The 25223-nt window shown below is 37.8% G+C and overlaps 2 protein-coding genes across 3 annotated transcripts in view; both read right to left on the minus strand.

The window, feature by feature from the left end:
- Positions 1 to 9082: 9082 nt before the first annotated feature.
- LOC131694009 (uncharacterized) overlaps positions 9083 to 25223 on the minus strand; it is a 405981-nt gene continuing 389840 nt past the window's right edge. For both annotated transcript variants that reach the window (XM_058982348.1, XM_058982349.1), the window contains one exon: positions 9083 to 23951. The gene's annotated coding sequence lies outside the window, so the exon portion shown is untranslated. The remainder of the gene's footprint in view (positions 23952 to 25223) is intronic.
- LOC131687910 (thioredoxin-like protein 1) lies at positions 16606 to 17291 on the minus strand. Its single transcript, XM_058972004.1, has 2 exons — positions 17170 to 17291; positions 16606 to 17110 (listed from the first exon to the last, which is right to left on the minus strand). Exons 1-2 carry the CDS (start codon positions 17289 to 17291, stop codon positions 16606 to 16608), a joined length of 627 nt encoding a protein of 208 aa, XP_058827987.1.

Here is a 25223-nt window from a genome sequence, read left to right on the forward strand (position 1 = left end):
GTTAAAACATGTTTCAACTCGAAGTGTGAACGTAGTATACTATGTTCACACTACGAGGTAAAACGTGTTTTAACGCTATCTTGATGACATTTTTCTTGTTGCTAATTATTATAACATGCTATAACTCTTGTAGTGTGAACATGGTATTACAATTTTTGATATGGTCTCCCATGGGTCACTTAATATGAGTCTGGCTCAAATTTTTGAAAATACCCATGTGGAGACGCCCTGTAGCTCACAAATTTTCTTACAAATGGATTGCCTAAAAACATCATATTACTGAAAAATTAGTGATTTTTACTAGTTTTGTCAACGATTTCTGCTATCCGATGTGATTGGCTGCTATTATTAACGTGTATATTAACCCTTTAACGGTCAACGCCTTCAAATGGGTTTACATAAAAGTAGTCAGGTGGTGACGTACCGTGAAAGTCAAAATCACCACAAACTAGCCTCGATGCGAGGAGCAGTTCCGCAATATCACAATGCCGTCGGTGGCCAACTATAGCGGGGATGTAGGTGCATATGCAAAGGCTTTGGCAAGCTACAACTTCAATGCCTGGTGTCGATTCGATTGATAGAATAGCACTTTTTGATCCCCAAAAGTACTCTTCCATGAGAGTGTTCTCGATTCAAGCGAATAATATTGAAGTCGTGAAAATTGAGTAGTGAAAGTAACTCATGTTTCGCACAATGCAAATAATTTATTATAATTTTAAAGGAATCGATTTTCAGGATAATGTTTCTGCAATTCCAATGTAGAACAGTCAGCAGATTAGTGAACATGTTCGATGAATTAGCCATCGGAGAAATACAATCGCTGAAGAGGGGGTATTTTGCAGAGAACTGCATCAAGAATATTCTTACTGCGGGGAGAAAGCTCATCAAGATGTTTTTAAGATAGTCAGAAATTTTTAAAGCTGTAAAAATACGGTCCACTCTTGAGTATCCCTGTGTAGTAAAGATAATACTGAAAATATCCGAGTGGCTAACTAATCACCTACTCGAAATTTTTGGAAAAAACTTTAAATTTAAAATCGGTAACGCATGTATTATACACACAATGCATACGTTTGAAATTCTCTATGTACGAGGATTTCATTTGCACAACCCAGTGATTTTATGTTGTTGTTTTACAAGTTGTTTATTGCGAAAAGGTGACAAATCTCACCCTATGCTTATCTTACTACCCACTCGGGCTAAAACTGTAACGCTGGGCCAGGCATTTTCCACAACGAATCTTGTCACAATGGAAGGCTGTGTGCCCTAGTTATTTGTAATTAGTACAGTTCATGACCTGCCGCACAAAAAGGCAGACAGGTGGGCGAACCCTATCAAAGAGGAGGTAATCGGGTAGAGCAGACCTTGCGAAGGTCACTCGCAGTTCAAACTCGAATCGGAGACGACCCCGCAGACGTAAACCCGATTTGCTAGTACATATACTCTATACTCTTTTGTTAAGGGTAATACCATTTTCCTAATTTTCTGTCTCGGCCGAATATCGCTCCGTCAGATCTCGAGAAATCTGCAAAAAATTCAACCACTTTTTGTCTTTGGCCAGGAAGAAGATCACATAAAGCCAGGTGGCCAAGCATTGAGCCGGGCAGTCGATTTTTTTCGCTTTTCGTCTCAACTTAAGACGAGCCATTGTCATGGGAATTCATTTTTGCACGGGCATCTTACCCAGTGCACGTTAGTAGCCAGACTAAGAAAGGGAAACTTAATGTAACAGCGGTACTTATCATTTATTTATACAATCGACCCACTTTCGTTTGAAAAATTAATCCATTGTAATGTCGAATAAGGCTTTGCCTTTTAGAGTTAATCAAAGCGCCATGAAATACATAAAATTTATTTAAACAGTTAGAAAAAATCTGCTGTTAGGGATTCATCGAGAAAACCCCAGCATCGACGACTACATACCACGAACAAGTTAATTATTCTATTCGTATGATTTATGAGAGAGCATTAAAATTGCTCCCTCATATATATAAATCTGCAATTTGGACCTTCATACCGAATATGCAAATGTTGTTCATGCATATAATTTTACGCAGGACATGTTTGCCTATTCATCAATTTGCAGTCCATCGTTCTATGAGTGATAGTTTTCGAGTAATATTTGCAAAGGTTTGGAAAACCTACTGGTGACACACATTTCGAGTAGAAATTCAGCACAGACCATAGAAGTAGACGAAAAAGAAAATTTTGTTTTGTTACATATTATCAGCTTGGCTTCCCGGCCCTTATCATAATTTTCTCGAGAGTTGTCCTTCGGCAGCATTCTCGTTTCCCATTTCTCTATTGGGCATCGTTTCGTTGGTATGGCGCCATTGTGGGGTAGTTTTATATGGTGGGTGTCAGTGGAGAGTCGACAGCATCCGCATGATTAATGACGCAGTTCGAAGGGTGGCCCGCGAGGAATTGAAATATTAATCACGCATCTATTATGAAAACAGCGTTGCCCACGGAAGCAATTCTATGTACTAATAGAATACCTAATTGATTTTCTGATTACCCAGCAATTAGTTAGACTGAGGGCTCGTTTAGAGATTCAATTAGTGGCTGGTATTTTTTAGACACGGGATTGTTTAACTTTCAAATGGTGACAATGTTGGTTATCAATTTCGTAGTTTAATGCACATTCCAATGTAAATGAGTTTTGACCGATGCGCATTGTTATTGAGCCGCGGTCACGTTGGACACACACAAGAAAAAATTGGTGTGTGAAATTCGGAACATATACGGATTATCGTAACCGTGCTTAGGGCTGAGAATTAAATTTTGATGACTTTAAACCGTATCAGTAATTTAGCAGATAGGTGATGAATAGATGCTCCGTCTGTCGATTTCAAACACCTAGCTGCAAATGATGTTACTGTTACGGTTTATGTCATATTCGAATGAGAATTTAAAACTACCCGTAGGTACCATTAGCGAAATGCCAACGATTGCGTCTAGTACCACCAAATCAACTACCATCAACATTGATAAAGCAGCAAATACTGATGAAGACGAGTTTATAATAGCGATCCGTAAAAATAAGGATTAAACCAACAAACAATAATACAATACTGATGACGGCATGGACGTGAACGATAACGCGAATGAAGGCTGACCGATTGCGGCGGACAACGCACCTCTCAAGGAAGAAGATCCAAACACGCAGAAGCAAACTGCGTCAACAGAACTCGATGGGCAGACATTTTAGTGTTTATTTATACGTAATGTAAAACCCTTAAAGTTTCACGGTTTAATTATGACTCAAGAGAAGTAGTTGTGAAGGAGGAGTAGTGGGCGTTACCGTGTTGCGCAACATCAAATACCACCTGTTGGCGAACATTCAACGTAACACCATCCAAGCAATTGGAGTTGAGATCAGCACTTCTGCTGGTGCTTACGTCATAATTGCGACAAATTATCGAAAACAAACTAGCAGCCAGTATAGTAGAGTAGCATGGGATCAAATAGGTATGCAGAGGTCGCTCGTGTTGCGTGAATTAGATGCACGGTAGAGAACATCGTTGACGACTGTCATTTCGGCTGTTACCGTGGATCAGCTGTATTAGTTACGGCGTCGTTTATGTTTTCGCGCGTTGTTCTGCGAAAACGCATTGTGTTACGTCCTCAGTACAGTACATTTAATCAATGTAAAAAATGTCAAGTGAGTTTTTTCTTATGTAAAAATTAATGCTGAACACTAGTATTCCGTTGGTTTTTCGATATTATTGTTTTTGAAAAAAAAACTACGGACTTTCAACATGAAGCATACGCTTAGGGGCAGGATAGGTCAGCTGTTTGGAGGCATTATAGGTCACTAATATAATGTAAATATTAAATATTTTGACAGGAGAATTGTGAATAAATTCGTGCGAAAAACGCCAAAATGAAGTGAAGAGGACATAAAGAACCCATTGGCATCTGTTCAGGGTGGTACACAGTGGCCGGAGGTCAGACAAAACCTATGTTTAAAAGTATTGATATTTTTTTGTTTCCTAGGGTTCCTATGTATTGAATGACATATTCTCTAAACTTTGTGACCACCGAATAAGAATTAGATTTTTAATAGCGATCTTCACTTCAAAAATATGTTGCTCTTTCAATGTAAATCCAATTTGAGAACAACTAGTTTCATTTTAAAAGGGCATTTAAAGGAATTTGTTGATCATTTCAATATATTTGTCAAGTTTGATTCGAACTATTTTTTATTTGTTATTTTCCACAACGTGCAGAGTGAATGTAACGCATTATTCGAGTCGTTATAAATCTCCTAGAAGGTGCATTTAGTTAGTTCGTATATAAATAAATTCATTAAAGTTTAAGTTTAGTCGCTCCTTCTCTCTAATTTCTTGTTCATCAGCCTGCTTTCTTAGTACCTAAGGTGTGGTTATGTTACATATAATTATATGTTTCGTAGAACAATATTACATTCTCCTACCAGAATTTCAATATTCTTCAATTTAGTATACGCAATACAGCGTACTGTAGCGTTAATTAGTTCACAGTCAATAAATTCGATATTAATTGATAAATTCAATATTCATCACACTCGTCTCGTAGCGCGGATTTTATCGTCTATCTTTCGACCAGTTGTTCCCGTTCCGTTGACAGCTTCCGCTTATCTGTCCATCATTGCCCGGTAGGGTTGTTTGCTGCAGTATCTTGACGAGGGGCTTGTGAAGGATCTCAATATTATTATTATTATTATTATTATTATTATTATTATTATTATTATTATTATTATTATTATTATTATTATTATTATTATTATTATTATTATTATTATTATTATTATTATTATTATTATTATTATTATTATTATTATTATTATTATTTATTATGTAGTGGGTTGATAGCAATTTTTTCACAAATGTGTTCTGTACAATCAGGTGAAACTGTTCGGAACGGTCACTTATTGTACATTCTACGGCACATCATTTCTACTTTTCTGTATTTCAAGGTCTCGTTTTGCTCCTTTTTGGCCGGATGGGTTTAAAATCGACTTTTTTAAATGTTTGCACATGGTGATTAGTGCAAAATAACAACTGAATAAAACAAAAATAAACACTTTTGGGTAGATTGAAAGTAGCTTTATTCAATTTATTGTGTTGTTATTGATATAGCTAATCAGTAAAAAAGATTTATCATAAAAATGGTATTGTGCTGATAAGAAAGGTTTGATATAGCTGTATGGGAAGATTTATCTCAACTTTTATAACTTTTGACAACAAAAATGACCTCAGCACCCTAAAATTTCCTTAACATCTTTTTCAGCCAGATTGGGCAACATTTCTGGTTTTGTCCGACTGTGTGGTGATCGTATTCGATCAGCCTCTAAACAATTCAAGGTTCTGTTCGAAACATAACGTGCTCGTGTAAAAATAATGTGCTCGCCATCAATAAAAGCGCGTCAAATATTCCTTTTGAGCTAACAATACAATAATTTAAGGTGTTGTTGAAGTGGATATTCGAAAAACATATGATCGAAAAAAAGGAAAAGGAATTGGAAGAATGCTCCGAAGCGCAAAACGTGATCGTCGCACAGCTAAGCAACCACGTGAGCCAGAATGCACAACTTCAATTCCCCACTCTGGTGACGTCGAGGACACCGAAGAAGTTAAGACTATGTTGCAGCATCCATTGCTGGTGCAAAATCTTAGTAACGCTGTTGTGACGCTCGGTACAGGTTACGTTGGCAAGTACGTGGCAACCTGCCATAATGTGGTCGATAATATCGAGCGGCGAATGATACATCCGGCATATATTATCGACGCCTTGTTGCCAAACATTTATTGCTTGATGACTACTTCTGATATAACAAGACATCGGGTTCAATTCCTGATCAATGTTCGTGGATAGGAATATCCCTTGATTGACTCGGGTCAATGGTGTGGATGATATAACTCGACTGGACTCTACACTGCCACTACACACCAAAAAAATCTGAATTTTATCGTTGACGTAATTGCAAACATGACACAATTCAACAAACCGTAATTTACGAAATGACGGAACATTACCGTGTTCCGTTTAATATTACATGAAACATATACTTTACAAGCGCAATAACATAAAATTACACTTCCTACCATTCAGAACAAACGCTGTATGTCGAGTAAAATTACACTATTTACGAAATTAAACGTCATGTAAAATTAAAATCAAACGTAAAACTAAGTCATTTTTGATGCTCGTATATGTCAGGGTCAGGAGACGTAAATTTACACTATTTTTTCTAGGTGTGTAGGCTCGTAATTTCTTACCTGAGCAGGTTGTAGTACCGATATCTTTGTCAGGCGGAAGGAGTCTTACAAAGAATTGTCGGAAAGCTATTGGGTTCAATTCTCGATTCTATCAAGTATCTTCCCGGAATGGAAATTTTCTTGATGGACTGGTTTTGTTATTAGTCAAAAAAATTAATTATCTTCTAGATAAAATGTTCAGCTCACACCTTTGTGGGAGTATGAAGTGGGACCATCATCATCAAAAAACATACCTCCTGCCATTCCTCGTCGCCATTATCCTGTCCTGGATGGCTATCATGTCGGCCTCGATTGCTAAAGAGAGTTCTGTATATAACGGTTAACAACGTTGATTAAAGGCACATGCAATTAATTCGTGTATTTGTACCCCGACTTCATGTTGCCACATTCATGGATATATTTCGTTTCGTGAAACAAACACTTCCGCTTGATTAATAATAGTAAGAAGAACGTAATCAGTACGCTATGTCTAACATAGTGAAATGTGTTACCTAGAGCTGCTCAGGGTGGGAAAAAATATGTTTACTTGTGGTCAATATGGATGCCACACACCATCAGATACACTCATTTAGAGGGAGACCCATTTGCATCCGACAATGGCACAGTCAATGCAACCAGACGAAGACCAGCAAACGGATGTACTTACATGGAGGATGGTCAAAAAAGTTACGACCTGATAAAACTTTTTGACCGACAACCAAAGACGAGGGCTGGCGACTCCTTTCGAGTCCGAAATCCGAGCAAGAGGGAAACGTGGTGCAAATTTGCTAATCCAAGGCTCAGTGCATATACAGTACAATTCTCACCGGTTTGAAAACATATTAACACTACTTATTAACTAAAATTATCCTAAGTGACGTCACTTGCTACTTGCGGTTTTTATCGGTTGTAGACGGAAACTGGCAGTATCATCTGTCAACATTGCATGCATGCGGTGAATATTGACGGTAGCGGTTGCTGTTTAGTGGCGGCGATATACGGCGGTCTTATGCGGCGCCGATGCTGTTGGATCAGGACACACGCCGTTAGTTCGGGGCGTCCATAGATGACGCCGGAATCGGAAAAGAGAACCGAGTGCTTCAGGACCCGATGTTAGATGTAGTGGTGTTCCTTCTTATTACCGGGAGTCAATTAGACCGGCTGTTTGGTTGCTGATTCGCAGGGTTGCCAGCCGACGATAGGTTGACGTGTGGCGTTTGTTCTGGGTGGTTCTGTGGCCGATTTTCGACACGTGGCGTTGAAGACGAAATCGAAATGGCACGGTGCTCCGGACCTCGGCCCGTTCTATCGTCCTGCGAAGGATTAATCTCCAGATGATAATCTAGAGCCAAGAATAAAAGGCCCTCTGGGGACCTATCCAGAGGTGGTAGCATAGCCATATATCCATGTGGTAACCGCTACTAACTTCACGTCTACTTTTATAAAGTAGCTAAGAAAAGCCCGCCTACTATAACTATAAACAGCATAGCGTTATCGTATGCCAAACCACAAACGACTTCAACACCGATATCTATGGATCTGAAAGCAAAAACTATTCACTCAACAACGATCGTGCCCAGCATCTCCAAGCCAACAACCGGTACCACCAGCAAAGAAACGAACGGCTTGAACTAGCTTCTATATATTTTGTAGTGTATTCCGTAGATTTAAGCAATAAAAACTCGGTTTTTTGACCTTGTACATAAACTAGACAACACCCTTAAGAACATTTATTTTAAAACGTCAGTTCGAATTTTCGAGTTATTAAATTAAAATGCTTTTCAATTTTATTTTCGCTTTCGTATATCAATTTAATAAGGCGAATGAATGCAAAGAAATTACAACTTCCTTTCATTCAGTTTTCCTTTTGGAAAAAATGCGGTGGTGTCGGTAAGGAACTATGTAGGTATTTACATTTTATATTACACACCACTGACGATTCTAGTTGCGAATGATGTCTGGTCGAAAATCAAACATACATCTCGACTGGTAGTTTACGTGATCGGCGTTTTTTCTCACCAGATCAAAGAATATTTGTTTATTTATTGAGGAATCAAATAGAGCATTCTGAAGGAAAACCTCTCAGCTTTGAAACTGTTCAAATGGAAAAGTTCAACTCATAAATACTATATCTTGTGCTAGATTTCCCACCACAAACGAACTGTTCGCCGTATCTCTTTTCACTTCCATCCCGACCATTTCCACACAAAATACTATTATTTGCCGTAACACCACTCACCGCTAGCTCAACTTCCCGACCAGAAGGCAATAACAGAAATCTATCAGCATTATATATCGAACTTATTCTTCCATCTTTCTCTGTTTCTTAGCTTCTTAACAACTTTGATGAATTTATAATGATTATCTCAAACTTACCTGCTCACATCAAAGTACACAACTAAAATAGCATTCAATATACATGTTTATCTTATAAGAAGTACATATTATAGATTGTGACTTTATTGCTAAGTTTCGGAAAAATAGTTATTATAATTAGCCATCATATCAACTACTATTCTCGACTAAAAGAATAATTTGCTGCAAAACTCCATGTGCGGTAATATTTATTGTTTTATATCGTTCTGATCGGGTTGTCGATCGGAGCAATCGTACGCGGGTAGAACGATGCTTTTAGCTCAAATGATACTTGACTGGTTTTATGTGCACTGCAAATCGATTACATACTTGTTTACGACTTTTCTCGTCGAGAAGCGGTGTGCTTCAAATTCATCGTTAGAAGTACTTACCTGCATTGGTGCAAATGCATTTCCTATTTTTTTTGCTGTTCTTTTCGCTTTCCACCGCATTGAAACAGTTCGGATCAATAAAAGGACACCACATGAAGGGTCACCTCAACATTTTATTTGGCGATAATGGTAACTGACTTTTCATCCCCTAACATTAAGATTTGAAACTTATACTCAGCTTGCAATAATAGGATCTTGGTAATTTGCTCACAGATTGTTACATTAAATTTACGATATTATCATGTTTATCTGGGAATACGAGGGCACAAAGTGTTTTCATGTTATCATAGATTTATTTTTGGCATTTTAGGTTTAAATTTATTCGATTATCCTAGTCAATCGGCAACAGAGCTTTAGAATTTCTAGAAAATATTTTCATCGTTTCCTTACAATTAAACAAACATATTTCCGCAGGGAGTAAACTTCCTCTTATAGATATTTCTTTTTAGAACACGGTATATAACATGAATAATAATATTTTTATGTTTGGCTACATTATTACTGTCACATTTCAATGGATAGCACAGCAGACTGTTGTACATATTGGCAATTATTGGGGTTTTCAAGAACGCAATTCCTTTAAGTAATGTCATTTTTATATTAAATAAAAAATATATGAAGACATACTTTCACTTATGCATCTATTATCAGTAAGAAAATGAAATTAAATGGGAATTAAGAAAAAGTAGTTATTCAGACCATTACACCATTCATTAAGAAAATGTAGTTACTCACACCTTATACAATTCAAAATCTAACATATTACTTTCACATGCTTTATTTCAGCTCACAAGAAAAAACTTTTCTGCTTCCTGTCGTCCCATCTCTGGATGTTTAATTCTCATTTATATACAAATTTATAAAACTCGCCTAGGAACGAACAACTATTCTGTAAACTGTGTCTTTCGCAATTTATCGGAAGTTTGCATGCAGATGTCTATTTACGCAGCAATAAGATTTATTTCTTATTTTCTTGTCGTCTCTTTTCCCATTCGCAGCAACGATGTTGCAACAAACTTTGCAAAAATAAATTAAATTTGCTGGGAAAGTTCCACGAAGCAGTGAAACAAGAACCTATACCCATTGCAGCTATAGTTCTATGGTCTAATTGAAAATAAAATTATTATTTCAACTCTTATTCTGTTTCTTGGTCGCTGATACCTAAGCGGGTTTCACTTTTTGTTGTAAATTGCAACTACTGAGACTCATTTATTTGATTTGATTTCATTTCACTGCACAACTTTGGTACACGAGCAAATGTTTGTGTCTAGGTAGCATGTGATATTATTGTTGCGTGGACCCCAGGAACAAAAGAGAACTCTAGATAATATGTGATATTACGTATTAGGTATAATAGACGATTGATATGATTTATAAAAGTTGAAGTTTAACGGGTTACTGCAAAATCAGGAAAACTACGCAAGTCAATTTGAAGACCATATCATATGCTTACATGCGTGATAATCATAGTCGGCTCCAACCGGCTAGCAAAAGTGGAAGGGGCAAGAAAAAATTCTCGAAAAAATATGATTTGGCAATTGTTCCTGTCGCAAGAAAATCAGTATTTTTGTGACGGATAAGCCTAAAAATTCGAAAGTATGTTAAAAAGTTTGCCCCAACAAACGGATTTTAGTCTTCATTAAGTTTTATGATGCTCAAGTTACATTATGGCCAGATCTAGCCAGCAGTCATAACTACAAAGACTTGCTTTAATGGTAGAACGACATTGGGGTCGAATTCGTCCCAAATGAGCTGAATTCTCCAAATTGGTCCCAATTCGATCCACTAGAGACATATTCAACGATACTGAAGTGGAAACTGAAACGCACAACGAAACAGATTTAAGATTTTTGATGACTTGCACATTGTGCGAAGACATAGAACAATGTGTAATATTCTTGCTAAGTGAACCGTTGCGGTTGATGTTAAGTATTGACATATCCATGCGTCTATGTACGGGTACAAAGACGGTGACAAAGATTCGCACTAAAAAGAGGTGAATTGAGATATGAAATAACTTTTTTCAGACGTTCTTAAAGGTGTTTCGAGTGAGGAGTAAGCCAATAACTTACAACCAGACATGGCAAAATCAAATTATAAGTGCATGTTATTCCTCAGATCAAGCTTTGTACGCCAGATCACGAGTCAGTACTGTAGGCATTCCGAATATCAAGATAGCCCTGCGCTTGTGTTTCTAAAACTCATCTAATACGATCAACATCAGTATACAATTTATAACAACCATTGTTTCTCGACCAGTGTAACGCCTAGTGCCCCTAGTAAAGAGAAGGGTTGTTGAGCGAGAAACTAAAATAGATTGAAAAGATCACCAATGTGATAATGATGTGCTCTTTCTAGGATATCATAGCCCAAAGATGGCCTAGGAGCCTAGAACGTTCAAAATCATAATTTAATGGATCAGATTTTGAATGCTTAGCAAATATTCTGATCAACAAACCATGTTTAATGTGTCACTTACTTTGGAGCGGCATCTCACATTTGACCAGAAGATTTTTTTTTCATTGGTGGGACCATCTTTGATTACGCGGTTATGCGCGCTTTTTAATTTAATTACTTTTTAACGGCTCTATTTTCTACGAATTCGAAGCTGGCGGATATTAGAAACTCTATTTCCCCCTCAACATTCAAAGCAACAACCCCATTTCACGACAGTAGATCCCGACACAAGCTCGTCCTTCCATCAGGGACGATCCTGTACTTGTTCTTGACTTTACATGGAATTTCCTATAAGGTAAACTACATGTGAGTGTAGTATCACTGGGAGCCAGAAATTATTCACCCCATGAACACAGTCATGTGTGACTTGACTGGTAGCAAGATCAACATGGTTACGGTTCCAAAGATCAGTTACCTGCAGTCTGTATGCAGATGGTTGAGCTTTGACTGGATCGTTACCACCTTCCCCTTCTGCCATCATATTGTGTATTTGGGTTTGAAGCCCCAAGTTTTCCCGAAAGATCGTCTGCACTGCCCGAAGGCCATGCATGTTGTCATGAATCTGAACTCAATATGAGCAGACCAATTCAGTTTGTAATTCAATATAACGCCAAAGAACTTGACTTGATCCGCACACAGAATCTCATAGTCAATGATCTGCGTGGGACGAGCCCCGGTTGTTATTCGTTTCTTCGTGAAAAGCACCATTGAAGTTTAGTTAGGATTAACAGATAATTTAATTTGTTGACACCACTATGCAATAGCATGTTCATGATTGTTGCATTAAGTCAAAGATTGTTACGATGTAAAGTCCAGTAATTAGTATTTGGTACTCGTCAGTAAACCCGTAGGTCGGAAATCCAAGCTCATTGAGATTTTTTAACAAACCATCGGTAATCCTGTTTCATAAGAAAGGTGACAGAACGCCACCCTGGAGACAACCGCAAATACTCAACTTCCGTATCTCTCACGGTCTCAGTGACGAGCAAATAATGCGGTTACTAAGCATTGCGGTGATCCAACTCGAGGTAGATATAGATATTCCATAATCACGATATACCCGACAGCAAGTCTGGTAGGCGTAATAAAAGTTGTTCAGTTCAGTTTCAATTTTCGTGCAAATACCACTTGTAAGACTTGGATTGTCTCATAGAAACCATTATTAAGTGCATCTCACTGTTATTTTGGTAATCATATCACAATTCGACGCCAATTCTTCGTTTTATTCGTGCCCGTTCATCTTCATCCGTCGCTGTCGAATCCGGAGCAAAGCGAACGGGGAAAAATGCGGACAATGCAAACTGGATATCAATGATCCTTAGCCGTTGCGATGTGAATTATGCTGGATATTTTATCATACCAAACGGCAGTGGTTTCAACACTCGCGGCTGTAAGGAGACATTTGCCCAGGGCAAAGCGATGTTCATTTATTCTAACTGTAGTGAGGAATTAAAAAAACATTGCATTCGCTCCTGCGTTGCAGACTGCCTACAATTAACGAATTCAAAACAAATTGATTTGCCAGCCCAGCTTCAGCACTCAGCCGCTTTCGATCGTTGTTGCGTTGTTGCGAAAATCGATTACCTTCCGGTCCCGTATCTCAACAGTTCCAGTCGGTCGAATATTCCAAAGCATCTGCGCCATGGTGGTGGCGTTCTCATAGCGATGAAGAACTACCCCGCAGGCTCTGTACTGAGCATAGACAGAGTTGAAATTTGTAGGAAATCGTAATACATATTACTCATCCGCATCACTCTGTTTTATTTGCTGAATATACCGGAAGCCAAAGAGTGAACCAGACGTAACTACAATAGCGCTTCATCAAACCGAGCTGCAGTATGAAACCGCCAGGAATTCCACCTTTCGTGATTTGTCTTTCTAGGGAACATCAATGCGCAATCCCCAGCTAAGGCCGCGAATCTATTTGCAGCTTTCTTTCGTGAAGTGTTTAACAGCGATTGCATTACCCCTTCAGGCGAGTATTTGGCAAAATTGTTAGTGAGGCCGACGTCTTCAAAGCTCTGAATGTTGGTGATCCGACGAAACTGGAACTATTCACAACGTCGAAAATTATAGAGGTGTCTTAGTACTAAACTGCCGTGATCCGCATAACAGTCCCATTTGCTACGGGTTTTCTATGCAGATGGGACAGTTATGCGTACCACGGCAGTGAACTGTAATACCAAACTTTATCGACTCAAAAATTTATGCATAAGAGCTTGGAATCGCAGACGCAGGTACAGGACGGAAGGGTTTAAGTTGGCTCGCAAAGTATACAGAAATGCCATTCGATCCTCCGAGCGAAGTGGTTGGAAAAGCCTCTGCACAACTGCCTCAAGTCCCAATGAGAGTAGTAGATTAAAAAAATGTAGTACTAAACTGTCTTTTGACGTAGACTTTCCAGGCTGTACTGACGACTGCCTCTGAGTTCTTTTCAGGTAGTTCTGATTCTTGGGCATTTGCTCGTAGAATAGTGACAACCGAATTGATCCAATGGGCGATTGAAAGTTTTGCTCTGTATTAGTCAGCAGGAAAAGATGGAATCATTCGAATTCTACTTTATTATATTTTACCTGCAAGTTGAATGAATAGCGCGCAGGTCTCGAGCAGAATAATGTAAATTTCCACAGGAACATACAGATTTGCACGATTTTCAGGAGTCATTTTATGTGCATGATATATAGCGTAAATTTATTCGTGAAACATAATTACACGAATAGTTTTTCTGCGATATCATGAAATACGCTTAAGTCAATTTTCATATTTTTTTGCTGTGCGTTCAAACAAAAACTTTTCTAGCGGCTGTGATTCCGAAAATTTTGAAAAAAATTACTACATTTTTCCAAACACAATTGCAGTATCTAATCAGGGCCTTGACTGGACATTTCAAATTCAATTATCACATGACTACTGTTCAGCGTGCTGAGAATTAATCGTGTGATCTTTGTGAATCCGATCACGGAGCTTTATATCATTTAATATGTAACGGCCCAGCAGTAACGCATTTGCGTATCCGGATTTTTAGTTTTCCATACATAGGTGAACCTATGTATAGAGAGCTGAAACTTAAGGATATGCTATTGTTCATAACCCAGTGTGGTAAGGAGCTATAGAGTATGCGGGGTAGTTCTGATAGCCATGTCGATTACAGAAAAAATACCGCAATATTTCGGCAGCATCGACGACCGATCTTTGGAATTTCTGACGAAACAAGAACTGTGGCATCCAAAAAGTCATGGCGAAAGTTTATAAACCTTAATAGGTTTATAGTCATATTTGAATGACAATATCTCTTTGGGGGTGCTGTCGTTCTGTTATCTCAATATCTCTTAGGGGGTATTGATATGTGCAATCATTGAGAAGTGTTTTTTATTTCCTTGGAACTGAAGAATATTGTCTATGTTCTCTGTGTCGTTATTTTCCTTATCCCTATCCTTACTACTTCCCCAATCCTTCCCATCAGGAAAATGATTTTTTTTTTGAGAATCACACGCATCAACAGGCCACACTCGGCCCCAATAACGACTTACTTCTAAAAACTGCAGGAATCGATTTCTTAATGATATCCAAGACAAACGAAAGTCGAACAGGTGCGACACACGATTGAAGAAGCGTTGTAGTCCCGTGATAGCGGCATTAGCGGTGTGAATAGTTCGTCAAAACGACACTCTCAGAAGAACGTTTCCGCGTAACTTTCGGGACCTTGCTTGAACGTTGACTCGCTCTAGTAAATCTGGAGAATCGATGCGTCCTGACAGAAGATCAGAGATGGATAAGGCTCTTGCAGTTTCTCTACGACGCTGAAGGGTATCGAGCTGGATGAGGTGACACCGACTCTCGTAACTTGGTAGGATCGCACCAAGGCAGGTGTCGAAGAGCATACCGTATTAATTTTCATTGAATGCCTTCAATTCGATCGCTGCTGTTCATGTAATTCTGGCTCCAGACTGCCGAACAATATTCCAGCGTAGAGCGCACTTAAGAGTAGTAGAGGCTTTTGAGACAATAAATGTCTGTGAAGGATTTATCCGTACGGAAAATGACGCCAAGACTTTGCGATGCTTTATCAACAACATACGAAATGTGATTAATAAATATATGTTTCGAATCTAACAGCAGTCTAAAATCCTTATCGCAGCTCACGCGGGGAACAAGAGCTCCAGGCAAGTGCAGCGACCCAATTTCCAGAATACCTAAATTATGGCTAGTCATACGTAGAGTTAAAAGTAAAAGAGAATCGAATTGAAGCAAATCAAGCGTAAGCGAAATTCCGCGTAAACAACAATATGCTTCCACGACCCACTTTAGGCAACAATATTTACTTTTCACTAGCCACCGCGAGTAACGATCGGTGACTCATGCATACCGGCTACAGATTGTTTATGTTTATACTGTGTTACTTATCGATCATATAGAACTCAGCCGAGCCAATATGTAAAAACGAAGGCAAATAATTGGGCGTGCTGCAAATTATGGACATAATTATGTTAGCAGAAGTTTCGGGTAATAGAATAGGATGGCATGTCGTATAGTAGTACACTGATAGAATATATTCGTAAATCGTCAGGAATTTGTTTCGTACAGACAATTTTCATAAAATATACGAATTTTTTCGTACATATGATGAATCGTTCGTAGTTCTATTGAAACATTTTTATTTTTTATTACGAATTTTTCGTGAATACCACGAAACGACTTTCGTTGGATTATTACGAAACAGCTTCATTCGGCAAACGAATTGTTCGCTGCTATATACGAACATCTTTGTAATATTTACGAGTACTATTCGTCAAACCGTCAACGTCATAAAAGCTTCAATAGAGGTAGAATACGTCAACAATTCATCACGACGGTCTCAGTCTGACTATTTAGTAGCCGTATCCGTGCCCGCCGGTTTCAGGAAGATTTCCTAAACCTCTTTCGTTTCCAGTTGATCCAGAATCCGGAGCTGTACGGATTCAGCTGAGCCATCGCGAACTGCTCGTTGGTTTTGTATGAATAAGATTGAGTTTTTCTCTGCCGGAGAAATATCAAAATAATATGCCATTTTTCTTGCTCATTGAACAATTTATAAAAAGAACAAGTCAACGCGCATCACTATCTTTAACCTTTTAAATATACGATCAAACATATTCGTCATCGCACCTATCCACCGCCTTCTAACCATCCTTCTCCCAGCGGCTCAAACAATCTGCTCCAGTACCAGATTCTGCACCGAAACTTGCGATTCGGCCATATCGAAATCGATGGTGCTTGGTTGATTGATAAAGATTCTCACATTTTTTCGGTCCGTGAGAGGGCGGTGCTTTGAACATGATGGCACTGATTTTGACCAGCTGATTGAAGGTAATCGAAATGATCAACTGTTCGTCACAATCGGACACCAGATGACCAGCGCTGGAACTGAGCGCATTCACAATCGGGTGGTCGTTCGATTCGTTCAAACATTCGCACTGGTTCTTCTGGATGAAGGTGTTCAAGTCCAACATTCCATGACCGTAATCTTCTCCAGATTCATACAAGCTGGCGACGTAATGTTTCTGTATTTTGGCTTCAAGTCCATTAATGTCTGCACCCTGCATCCTGTCAATCTTTGTTCTGGCTCGGTAGAAAATAAACATTGGCATGGTCGACATGCCCTGGGACGGCGCCGTTTCGGTACATCTGTCGACGTCCACCTTGAGAAATTTATATTTGGATATTTCGCCGGAATCTGATCGAACAACTGCGATATGTTTCGGCACGGTTCACACCAAGCTGCGGAAAAATCCACAACGACCAATTTTCCTCCTGCTGCGGCTAGTTCGGTTTGGAAGTGGTGATCGGTGATTGCTTTAACAGCCATGCTGTATGGTTTCTTGCGCTGCTATCGTTTAGATAAAGATTCTAGTTACAGGGCCACTATTTTACCCGGAGAAATTAACTACTTAATTAACTTTTAACGTTATGCACTTTACTCCTCACAAAATTTAACTAATCGAGAATGACGAGAGATGAACGATGAAAGATGATTACGAAAACTTCTCTTAGATGAACGAAATGAATTCGTGCGACCGACGAGATTGTTCGTAATATACACAAATGTTTATTAACATAAGCAAAACATTTCGTTTCATTCACGAAAAGTAATGTCGTTTTCAACGACAACATTCGTGCAATGTACACTAAATAAGTAAAATTTACGAAAACTTTCGTTCATCAAGCGGCCATTTCTTCACACCACAGTAAAATCGATTTGGCTACATCGATTTTTTTAAATTAAAAAAAAATCGAAGTTTTCAAACATCGACCCCAAAAGATCGACTGAAAACAATAAGAGGCTAATAAATACGAAACAGAATGAATTCATGCGACCAACGAAGTCGTTCGTAATATACGCAAACATTTATTGAAACAAACGAATCATTTCATTTCATTCGTACCATGTCCACTAGATAAGTAAAATTTACTAAAACTTGTGTTCATCAAGCGTCCATTTCATCACACCACAATCTTTCTAGTCCTCAATACAGGTGAGCAGGTTGAAATAAAATCGATTTTGCCAGATCGATTCTTTTAGTTAGTTAAAAAAATCGTTGTCGTCAGACATCGATCCTAAAATATCGATTGCAAAAATAATGAATACGAAAACTTTCCTAAGATGAACGAAATAAATTCGTGTGAGTAATGAAATCGTTCGTATTATACACAAACGTTTATTGAAATAAACGAAACATTTCGTTTCATTCACGAAAATTAGTGTCGTTATCAACGATTACATTTGTGCAGTTTACATTAGATGTGTAAAATTTACGAACGCCTTCGTTCACCAAGCGGCCATTCTTTTTCATGAAATAAACGAAACTTACTAGTTACAATGCACGAAAGTACTTCGTTGCAGAAAACAACGAATGAATTCGTGCATTGTATGATCGATTTAATTATATTTACGAAGTTATATTGTCAGTGTAGGTAGAACATATTAGCAGTAGTTTTAAAAGGAATGTATGTACATTCGGCTGAGCTTCATATTCACACAGATAAATTGGGCAAATGTTGTAACGTAAATACAACCGGAATGTGTAATTGAGGAGAAATTGAAGGCGATTACGGCCACGATTACGAGCCGAAGACTCATTAACACCACGACAACTAGGAGTTATTTATGCTCGGTGGAGCATCGGAAAATAGTAGGTGACAGCATGAGTCACGTTAGAATAGAGAAGAGGGGTATATTACGTACCGAGGACTTAGGAGTAATAAGGAAAGAGATTGTTAGTAAGTGTAATTTTTGCTGATATAAGCAAAAATTCTACTATATAAACTTTAGAAAAATTTAGAGTCGGCTGGCTTTTTGCTGACCTTTAAAAGAGTTTTATTGTGTTTTCCTTCTTCGGCTCCGTAAGTTGTTGCTCCAGGGCGCTTCACAAGTTATATTCAAACTCAATGGGATCTTTTTTTCTGGAGAACGATATCACAGAACATTTCGCCGGATTCACAATCATTCGGTTGTTTTCATCTGCTGAAAGTGTCAAATTGCTTCTGCAAATAAAGTGCGTCCGTTCGGTTCTTAATTCTGTTGAAAATATTTATGTCATCTGCATTCGACGACCGTGGCCCTTTCAGCTGATAGTTTACATCGTTGAAATAGAGAGTGAATATGAATGGTCCGAGATGGCTTCCTTGCGGAGTACTGCTCGTTGAGGAGAACAGTTTGGAGTATGCAACACCTATGTTCACACTGAGTTGACGGTCAACGAGATATAACATCAGTTTGTTGATACGCATCGAACCCTTCGGACACAAAAAAGGTTAGAGATAGTAGATTCGTTGTCGTCGATCGGTTCGGCATGATTCCGTGTTGGTCTTTAGAAATATATTCCTTACATTGAAAAAACACTGCCTCCACCACGACTAACTCAAAGAGCTTGAAAATGGCACAGAGCGTAGAAATTCCTCGATAATTGTCAATGTTCCTCTTATCATGATGAATAGACAAATCACGGCCAGGCACAAATATCCAACCAACATGGTGAACGTGTCATTTGAACCTGTTGCTACTGATTCCTGATGGCTCTTTCAGTTAGTTTCATCATGTTCAATCGTTCACTCACTGATGGAATGTTTTCTACCGTGTCGAAAGAAGCTGCAATCGTTCCTATACGTAAAGCTGGAAACATTAACAACGTCGAGAGGTAGGGTGATGAGCCTATTTTCACCATACTAAGCAAGGTACCTAATTAATTCGGCAATTTCTTGCCTTACAATTAATGGAATGCGTAAAAATTGACATCAACCGCTTTGCTTCGTTGTTGAGAACCAATATAATAACACAAATGCATTGAAAACAGTAAACTTCTCGTGTTTGAGCACAAAGAAAACTCGAATCGAGTGCCCCTATTGTTGCGCTACCATTTGACTCAATGCGTTGAACAAAGATGGCAGACACTACTCTAACCAACGGCTTCAAATGGGTAGGGTGATAATAGAAACATGGCGCAAATAGGCTCATCACCCTATCTTAGTATTAAACTGTCTAGCTAAACTAGTCTACAATGTTATGTACGTAGTTGCTTTTCACTTAATCTCGGAATATCAGCTTGAATTTGTCATGAAGCGATCTACTACATCTAACCTAATGATTTATAGCTTTTTTGCCATATTGTCATCAGATGGATTCATTTCAATATTAATTCTTCAAAAGGGTTAAAAAGATTTTTGTAAACGAACTTGTTTTGCTAATTAATGCGAAGCGAATGAAATTTGATAAAAATGCACATTAATCTACTCCTTTACCCTTCGTAGAAGCGATTTCGAATGTTTTCTGTGTTGAAATTCTAACAAATCAGGAGAAATCAGCAAAAGTTTGTTTACAAATCTTATTAGCCCTTTTCAAAAGTTAATATGAAATAAATATCAAATTTTCAAAGGCCCTAAAAAAGTATTTCGAAACATCGCAATTCGGAAACTACAGTAGCTGGGATTTGCTGTCCTATCTCCAGATCGCTCCACGATTGTTAGGATAAATAATAAGTGGTCAAGCATATTCAATAAGCCCAGCGAACAGTGGTTGCAGTCCGTAGGGGAGGCGGTCATAAATATATGAAATACAAATTATGGCACGATAGTACAGTTCATAAATAAATGTTGGGTCGCTGAATTTCGCATTAAAAAATCGATTATATCCGCCTATCAGTGTGATATAGCCTTTCTTATTACACTAATCATTTACATTAATTTTTTTAACATTTTGTAGAGTATCAAATAGTACTTGTTTTGAAGAGCTTGTAAAAAAAAATTCATGGTTTTTCATTAAAAATTCTTGAAGTGGGGTGCGCCGTTTGCCTGATACTTCAAATATTCCGTACCGACATGTGTTTCAAAAAGTAGCGCCCAATAAATTAATATAACGTAAGTTATAATGAACCGATCGATAAGAAATTTTGGGAAAATAATAATTAAGCCAAATGATTTCAAAATCTGAAGTAACGATAATATAACAAAATTTGACAATATGAAATAAAGCTTTTCGTCTGAATTATATCGTAAAACATATACAACATCTTAGATTCTCTAGGTATTCTGGGCGCAGAAATGCGCAGCTGAAGTCTAGTTTAAGTGAAATTTGTATAGTCAAAAGACCATTTTAAAAAATAATTCGCAAAAGTTAGTTAAGGCCATGTTCAATATTTGTAGTTAAATTCTACGATTAAATATATTAATAAACCCATTTTTCTGCTCTCCATATTCTCCAAAACCCGATAATTATTGTTTAATACCAGTTAATAGTAATGTCTGATAAAAATACTAATATGGATAATTACAGTTCGACAAAAAAAAATTAGTCGATTCTATTCGTTATCTGGGAGTTCTCTGTGATTGTAAATTGAATTGTTCTGACCCTATCACGGCAACAAGCACCAAAGTATTTGGAATACTAGGCTTTTTAAAACGGAATGATGCATGCTATCTACGCCCTAAAGTCTCTTTACTGTGCCTTGATTAGAAATATTCTGGAGTACGTTGTACAAGTATGGACGCTATATCATGCCACCCAAAGTGACAGACTTGAGCGCGCACAAAGATGTTTCGTGCAATTCGCTCGCAAGAAACTTCAATTGAACGATCTCGTTAGAATGCCGCCATACGCAGACCGATGCATGTTGTTTGATCTGCAGACTTTGGAGTCCCGCTGCGTTTTTCTGCAGAAATCACTGAAATGTATATGGCCAAAATAATCGACAGATGTTGCCGCAAATTTAACGAAATCTCATATGTTCGATTTCAACGATTCCAAGTGTAGATGGAAGTTACTTATAGTATACATTTAATTTCAAATGCGTCTGTACGGTCATAACCAAAGATTCGAAAAAAATTGAATAAAAAAATAAAAGGAATTAAAAAAGAAAAAGAATCGGATATTTTTACTCCGTGCTAGCAACTGAGACATATTAGTATGCGTTTTCTTTCGCTAACTCTCCTAGAACATTTGTTGTTAATTATTTTGTAATCGTAATTTACAAGAAAATTCGAGGAATATTTTATTTGTTATGAATCGGTTAGCCAAAAATATGTAATCAATGCAGCTTTGAAATTCGATTTATCATGTTGATATTTTGCAATAAATGCAGAAAGAAACCCCTTTAAATTTGAAATAATATTGACAAGTACTCTTACGCCAACATCTATGTTTTTGAATTTTTCCTGATAAAATATTGGTAATGAAATTCAAAAAATCACTTAAATGCAAACATTTTTTTGAAACTTTCATCATATCTCTTTTACATACAAAAAACTGATTGATTAATTCGCAGCTCGCAATAAAAGGGGTGACGACTTTAATTTTTAGCTCCGAACGGCAAAAACGCTCGTGCCGCTATAGCGCGCTACTGACGTTCCTAATTGTAAAACACAACACAGTAATTAGCGATATCAGAATAAACAGCAACTAGGGAGGTTTTTCCTCATTTCGACGGAGAACAAATAACCAAATGCTAAAACAGCATCATTTCCAGTTTCCAGTTATCCACTAATGGTATACCATTGTTCCAAATCACCTCCGCAAGAGCCTTTTCCGGTAGTCAGCGCATCAATTCTCCCAGTTCTGTTTTGGATACCTAAGCTTGGAAATTAGACACAGCAACGGACGCTATCGGAAAAAGGAAAATTAAGCAAATGACTGTTCGGTAAAATAAGCTGTAATTACTGCGAACCTGTGCAAAGGAAAAGTTTGGTCGTTTTATCTTCTGCTGTTAGGAAGGTACGTACTGTATTCTTATGATGATTCTAAACATTCGAGTAAGTTTGTGTTAAATGATGCCTACGATGAAAATGTCATATTAAAACATTTGCTTTGAAAGCTTTATAAAAATAAAAACATTTCACGAAACATGTCGGTAGTAGATAACTACAAAATAAACCATTTGATTTAGTTTCCCACTTCCTATGTCGATTGTTCTTTTTGTAAATTACATTAGTTTGATGCGAATTTGTCAATCGTTTTTCGAATTGATATCTGTCTCAAATTACAAATAGCCTTTAACATAGCCAGTTGGCTTCGGAAATACCTACTGAATTTTTCATAATCATCACACCTTAAGGGGTGCTGCGAGTTTGTTCATTGGGTTCTACATGTTTCACAAATATATTTTCCACAATCCTTATATTCAATGTATCACTCATTCTATTTTTAATTTTTGGCACATGCAAGACATCTGTGAGTCACAGCAAAAGACTATCTGATCATCGAATAAATAAATCAAGCTGTATAATGTTTTTGTCGTACTTCCTATTTCGCAAAATAGAAAAAAACAAAAATGAGTTGAGAATGTAAACCGTTCCCGGGAAAACAAAAAAAACATTTCTATTTCATCCTACCATATAATCAGAAATGCGTGGGAATCGTCGAATTCTCACAAACGCCTTTCAGTAAGAAGCTATGACCTTTATGCCCATTGCCTTCCAACGTATTCTCGTGTGGGTTGTGGCAGGCAGAATTGAATCGTCTATCCATCTGTTCGGTACAGTCGTTTTTCTTTTTGTTCGTATCAGGATCTTCACTTCACTCTGGCTTGTAGGAGAGAAAAACAATGACCCACGGCACGCGTGGCTTACATTCTGCTCAAGACCGTTGCCTTCTATGTGGCAAGCGTACCAGAAGTAATCCACTTAAAACTAATGGATCCAGATCGTCGAACGTGACTTTGCCGCTTGTCACGTGTTTTCAACGCCCTGGAGTTTATCGGGTTGATTTGGAGGATGGGATGATGACGAGAAGGTTATCGGATGGAAATGGTTATCTTCTATCTATTCGTCTGTGACTAGCAGCGCGATCTTAACGGAATCGATCGTCTCAGCATATTGAATGAGGCAAGAATATCAGGAAAACCGTTGCACTGTTAGCAGTCTTCGTGGATTCTACCGGACGTCGAAGGGAGCTCCTGTAAAGCTGCACTTATTTGTTTCCTGGATGTCATCTTTAGCGATAGTTTTCTTGATGGAAACGGATGCTGCGACACTCGCTCGACTGGAATGAAAAGTTGAAAGGCGTAATGAACGTTTCACTCATGTTAAGAGCAATAAATGCGATATTTTTTAAATAAAACTATAATTATATTGCACCGCATAACACATAAAGAACCCATTAAATCGAAACATTATTGCATTACGATTCGCAATGTTCCATAAGTCACCGTGCCTATTTGAACTTGATGGATCAGCAAACTACATGGTTAAACATGAGTAATTCATGTTTTTTCGCTAGTTCTGTTAATATACTATTTTTAGAAGGGAAACAAATGTATCGTAGTATAACTTTTCACCTGTAATTTATCGGTTATTTACACAATAATTAACGAAATATTGTAATATTCTGCCTAATTGGATTAAAATAGGTTAACCACCCTAATACCCGGACTAATACCTCTCGAAATCTGCATAATGTTGCACGTCGCCGTACACAGTCAAATAGTTATTCCCAGGAAGCACACCTTATGAATATTGATAAACATGTCAGAAATCCGCTGACTCGGAAATAACTCTACAGTTCGTTAGATGGCATTATAGTCAGGCGAGGGTGGCTAAAAACATTAAACGGTGGAAAAGTTGTGTGGGTGTCTCGTTGAGATATAGATGTACCGTTAAATGAGGTCACTTTGATTATACATACAACATTTTTTTGTAAAGTTTAGTGACATTTAAAAAAAACATCTTCCAGGTGAAAATGAATAAGGAGATAACTTATCTTTTAAAATTTCACTAAACTTTGGTATTTAACTGAGAAGTCTAATGTTCACACTCAAAGCAGAGTTCATCGATCTGCCTGTGGCTGGTTAGTTGGCGTTGACACCATGTGCGCTTTGCTTGTTGGCACGGTGATAGGCGATGTCAAATGTAATAGGAGTATTGCGCGGATTGGATTTAGGCTTACTTAGGTATTTTTGTTATGTTTCTTATGTGCCGGCAGAATGTAGCACTTGAACCCTCCAAACCGCTTGAGTTAACCGAATATTTTTTGAAACCCCCACTCCAAAGTTTTCTCTATATTCATTTTCACCTGGAAGATATTTTTGTTTTTAATTTCACAAAACTTTAGTTTTAAACTGTGAAGTCCCGTTCCATTTTATTTTCAAAAATCTCTTCTCATTGATTTAGTTGGAACCATAAATCCCAGCCGTCATTTGGATTTACTTATTTAAAGCCTAATTGGTTAGAAAAATTTAATGGCTGCAATTTTTTCAACTATAAAGAAAGACTTTTTTACAGCTTGAATGTCCCCGATTCTTTTTCACGCTTTTAA

This window comes from Topomyia yanbarensis, chromosome 3, assembly GCF_030247195.1.
Source record: "Topomyia yanbarensis strain Yona2022 chromosome 3, ASM3024719v1, whole genome shotgun sequence".
Classification (NCBI taxonomy): Eukaryota; Metazoa; Arthropoda; class Insecta; order Diptera; family Culicidae; genus Topomyia; species Topomyia yanbarensis.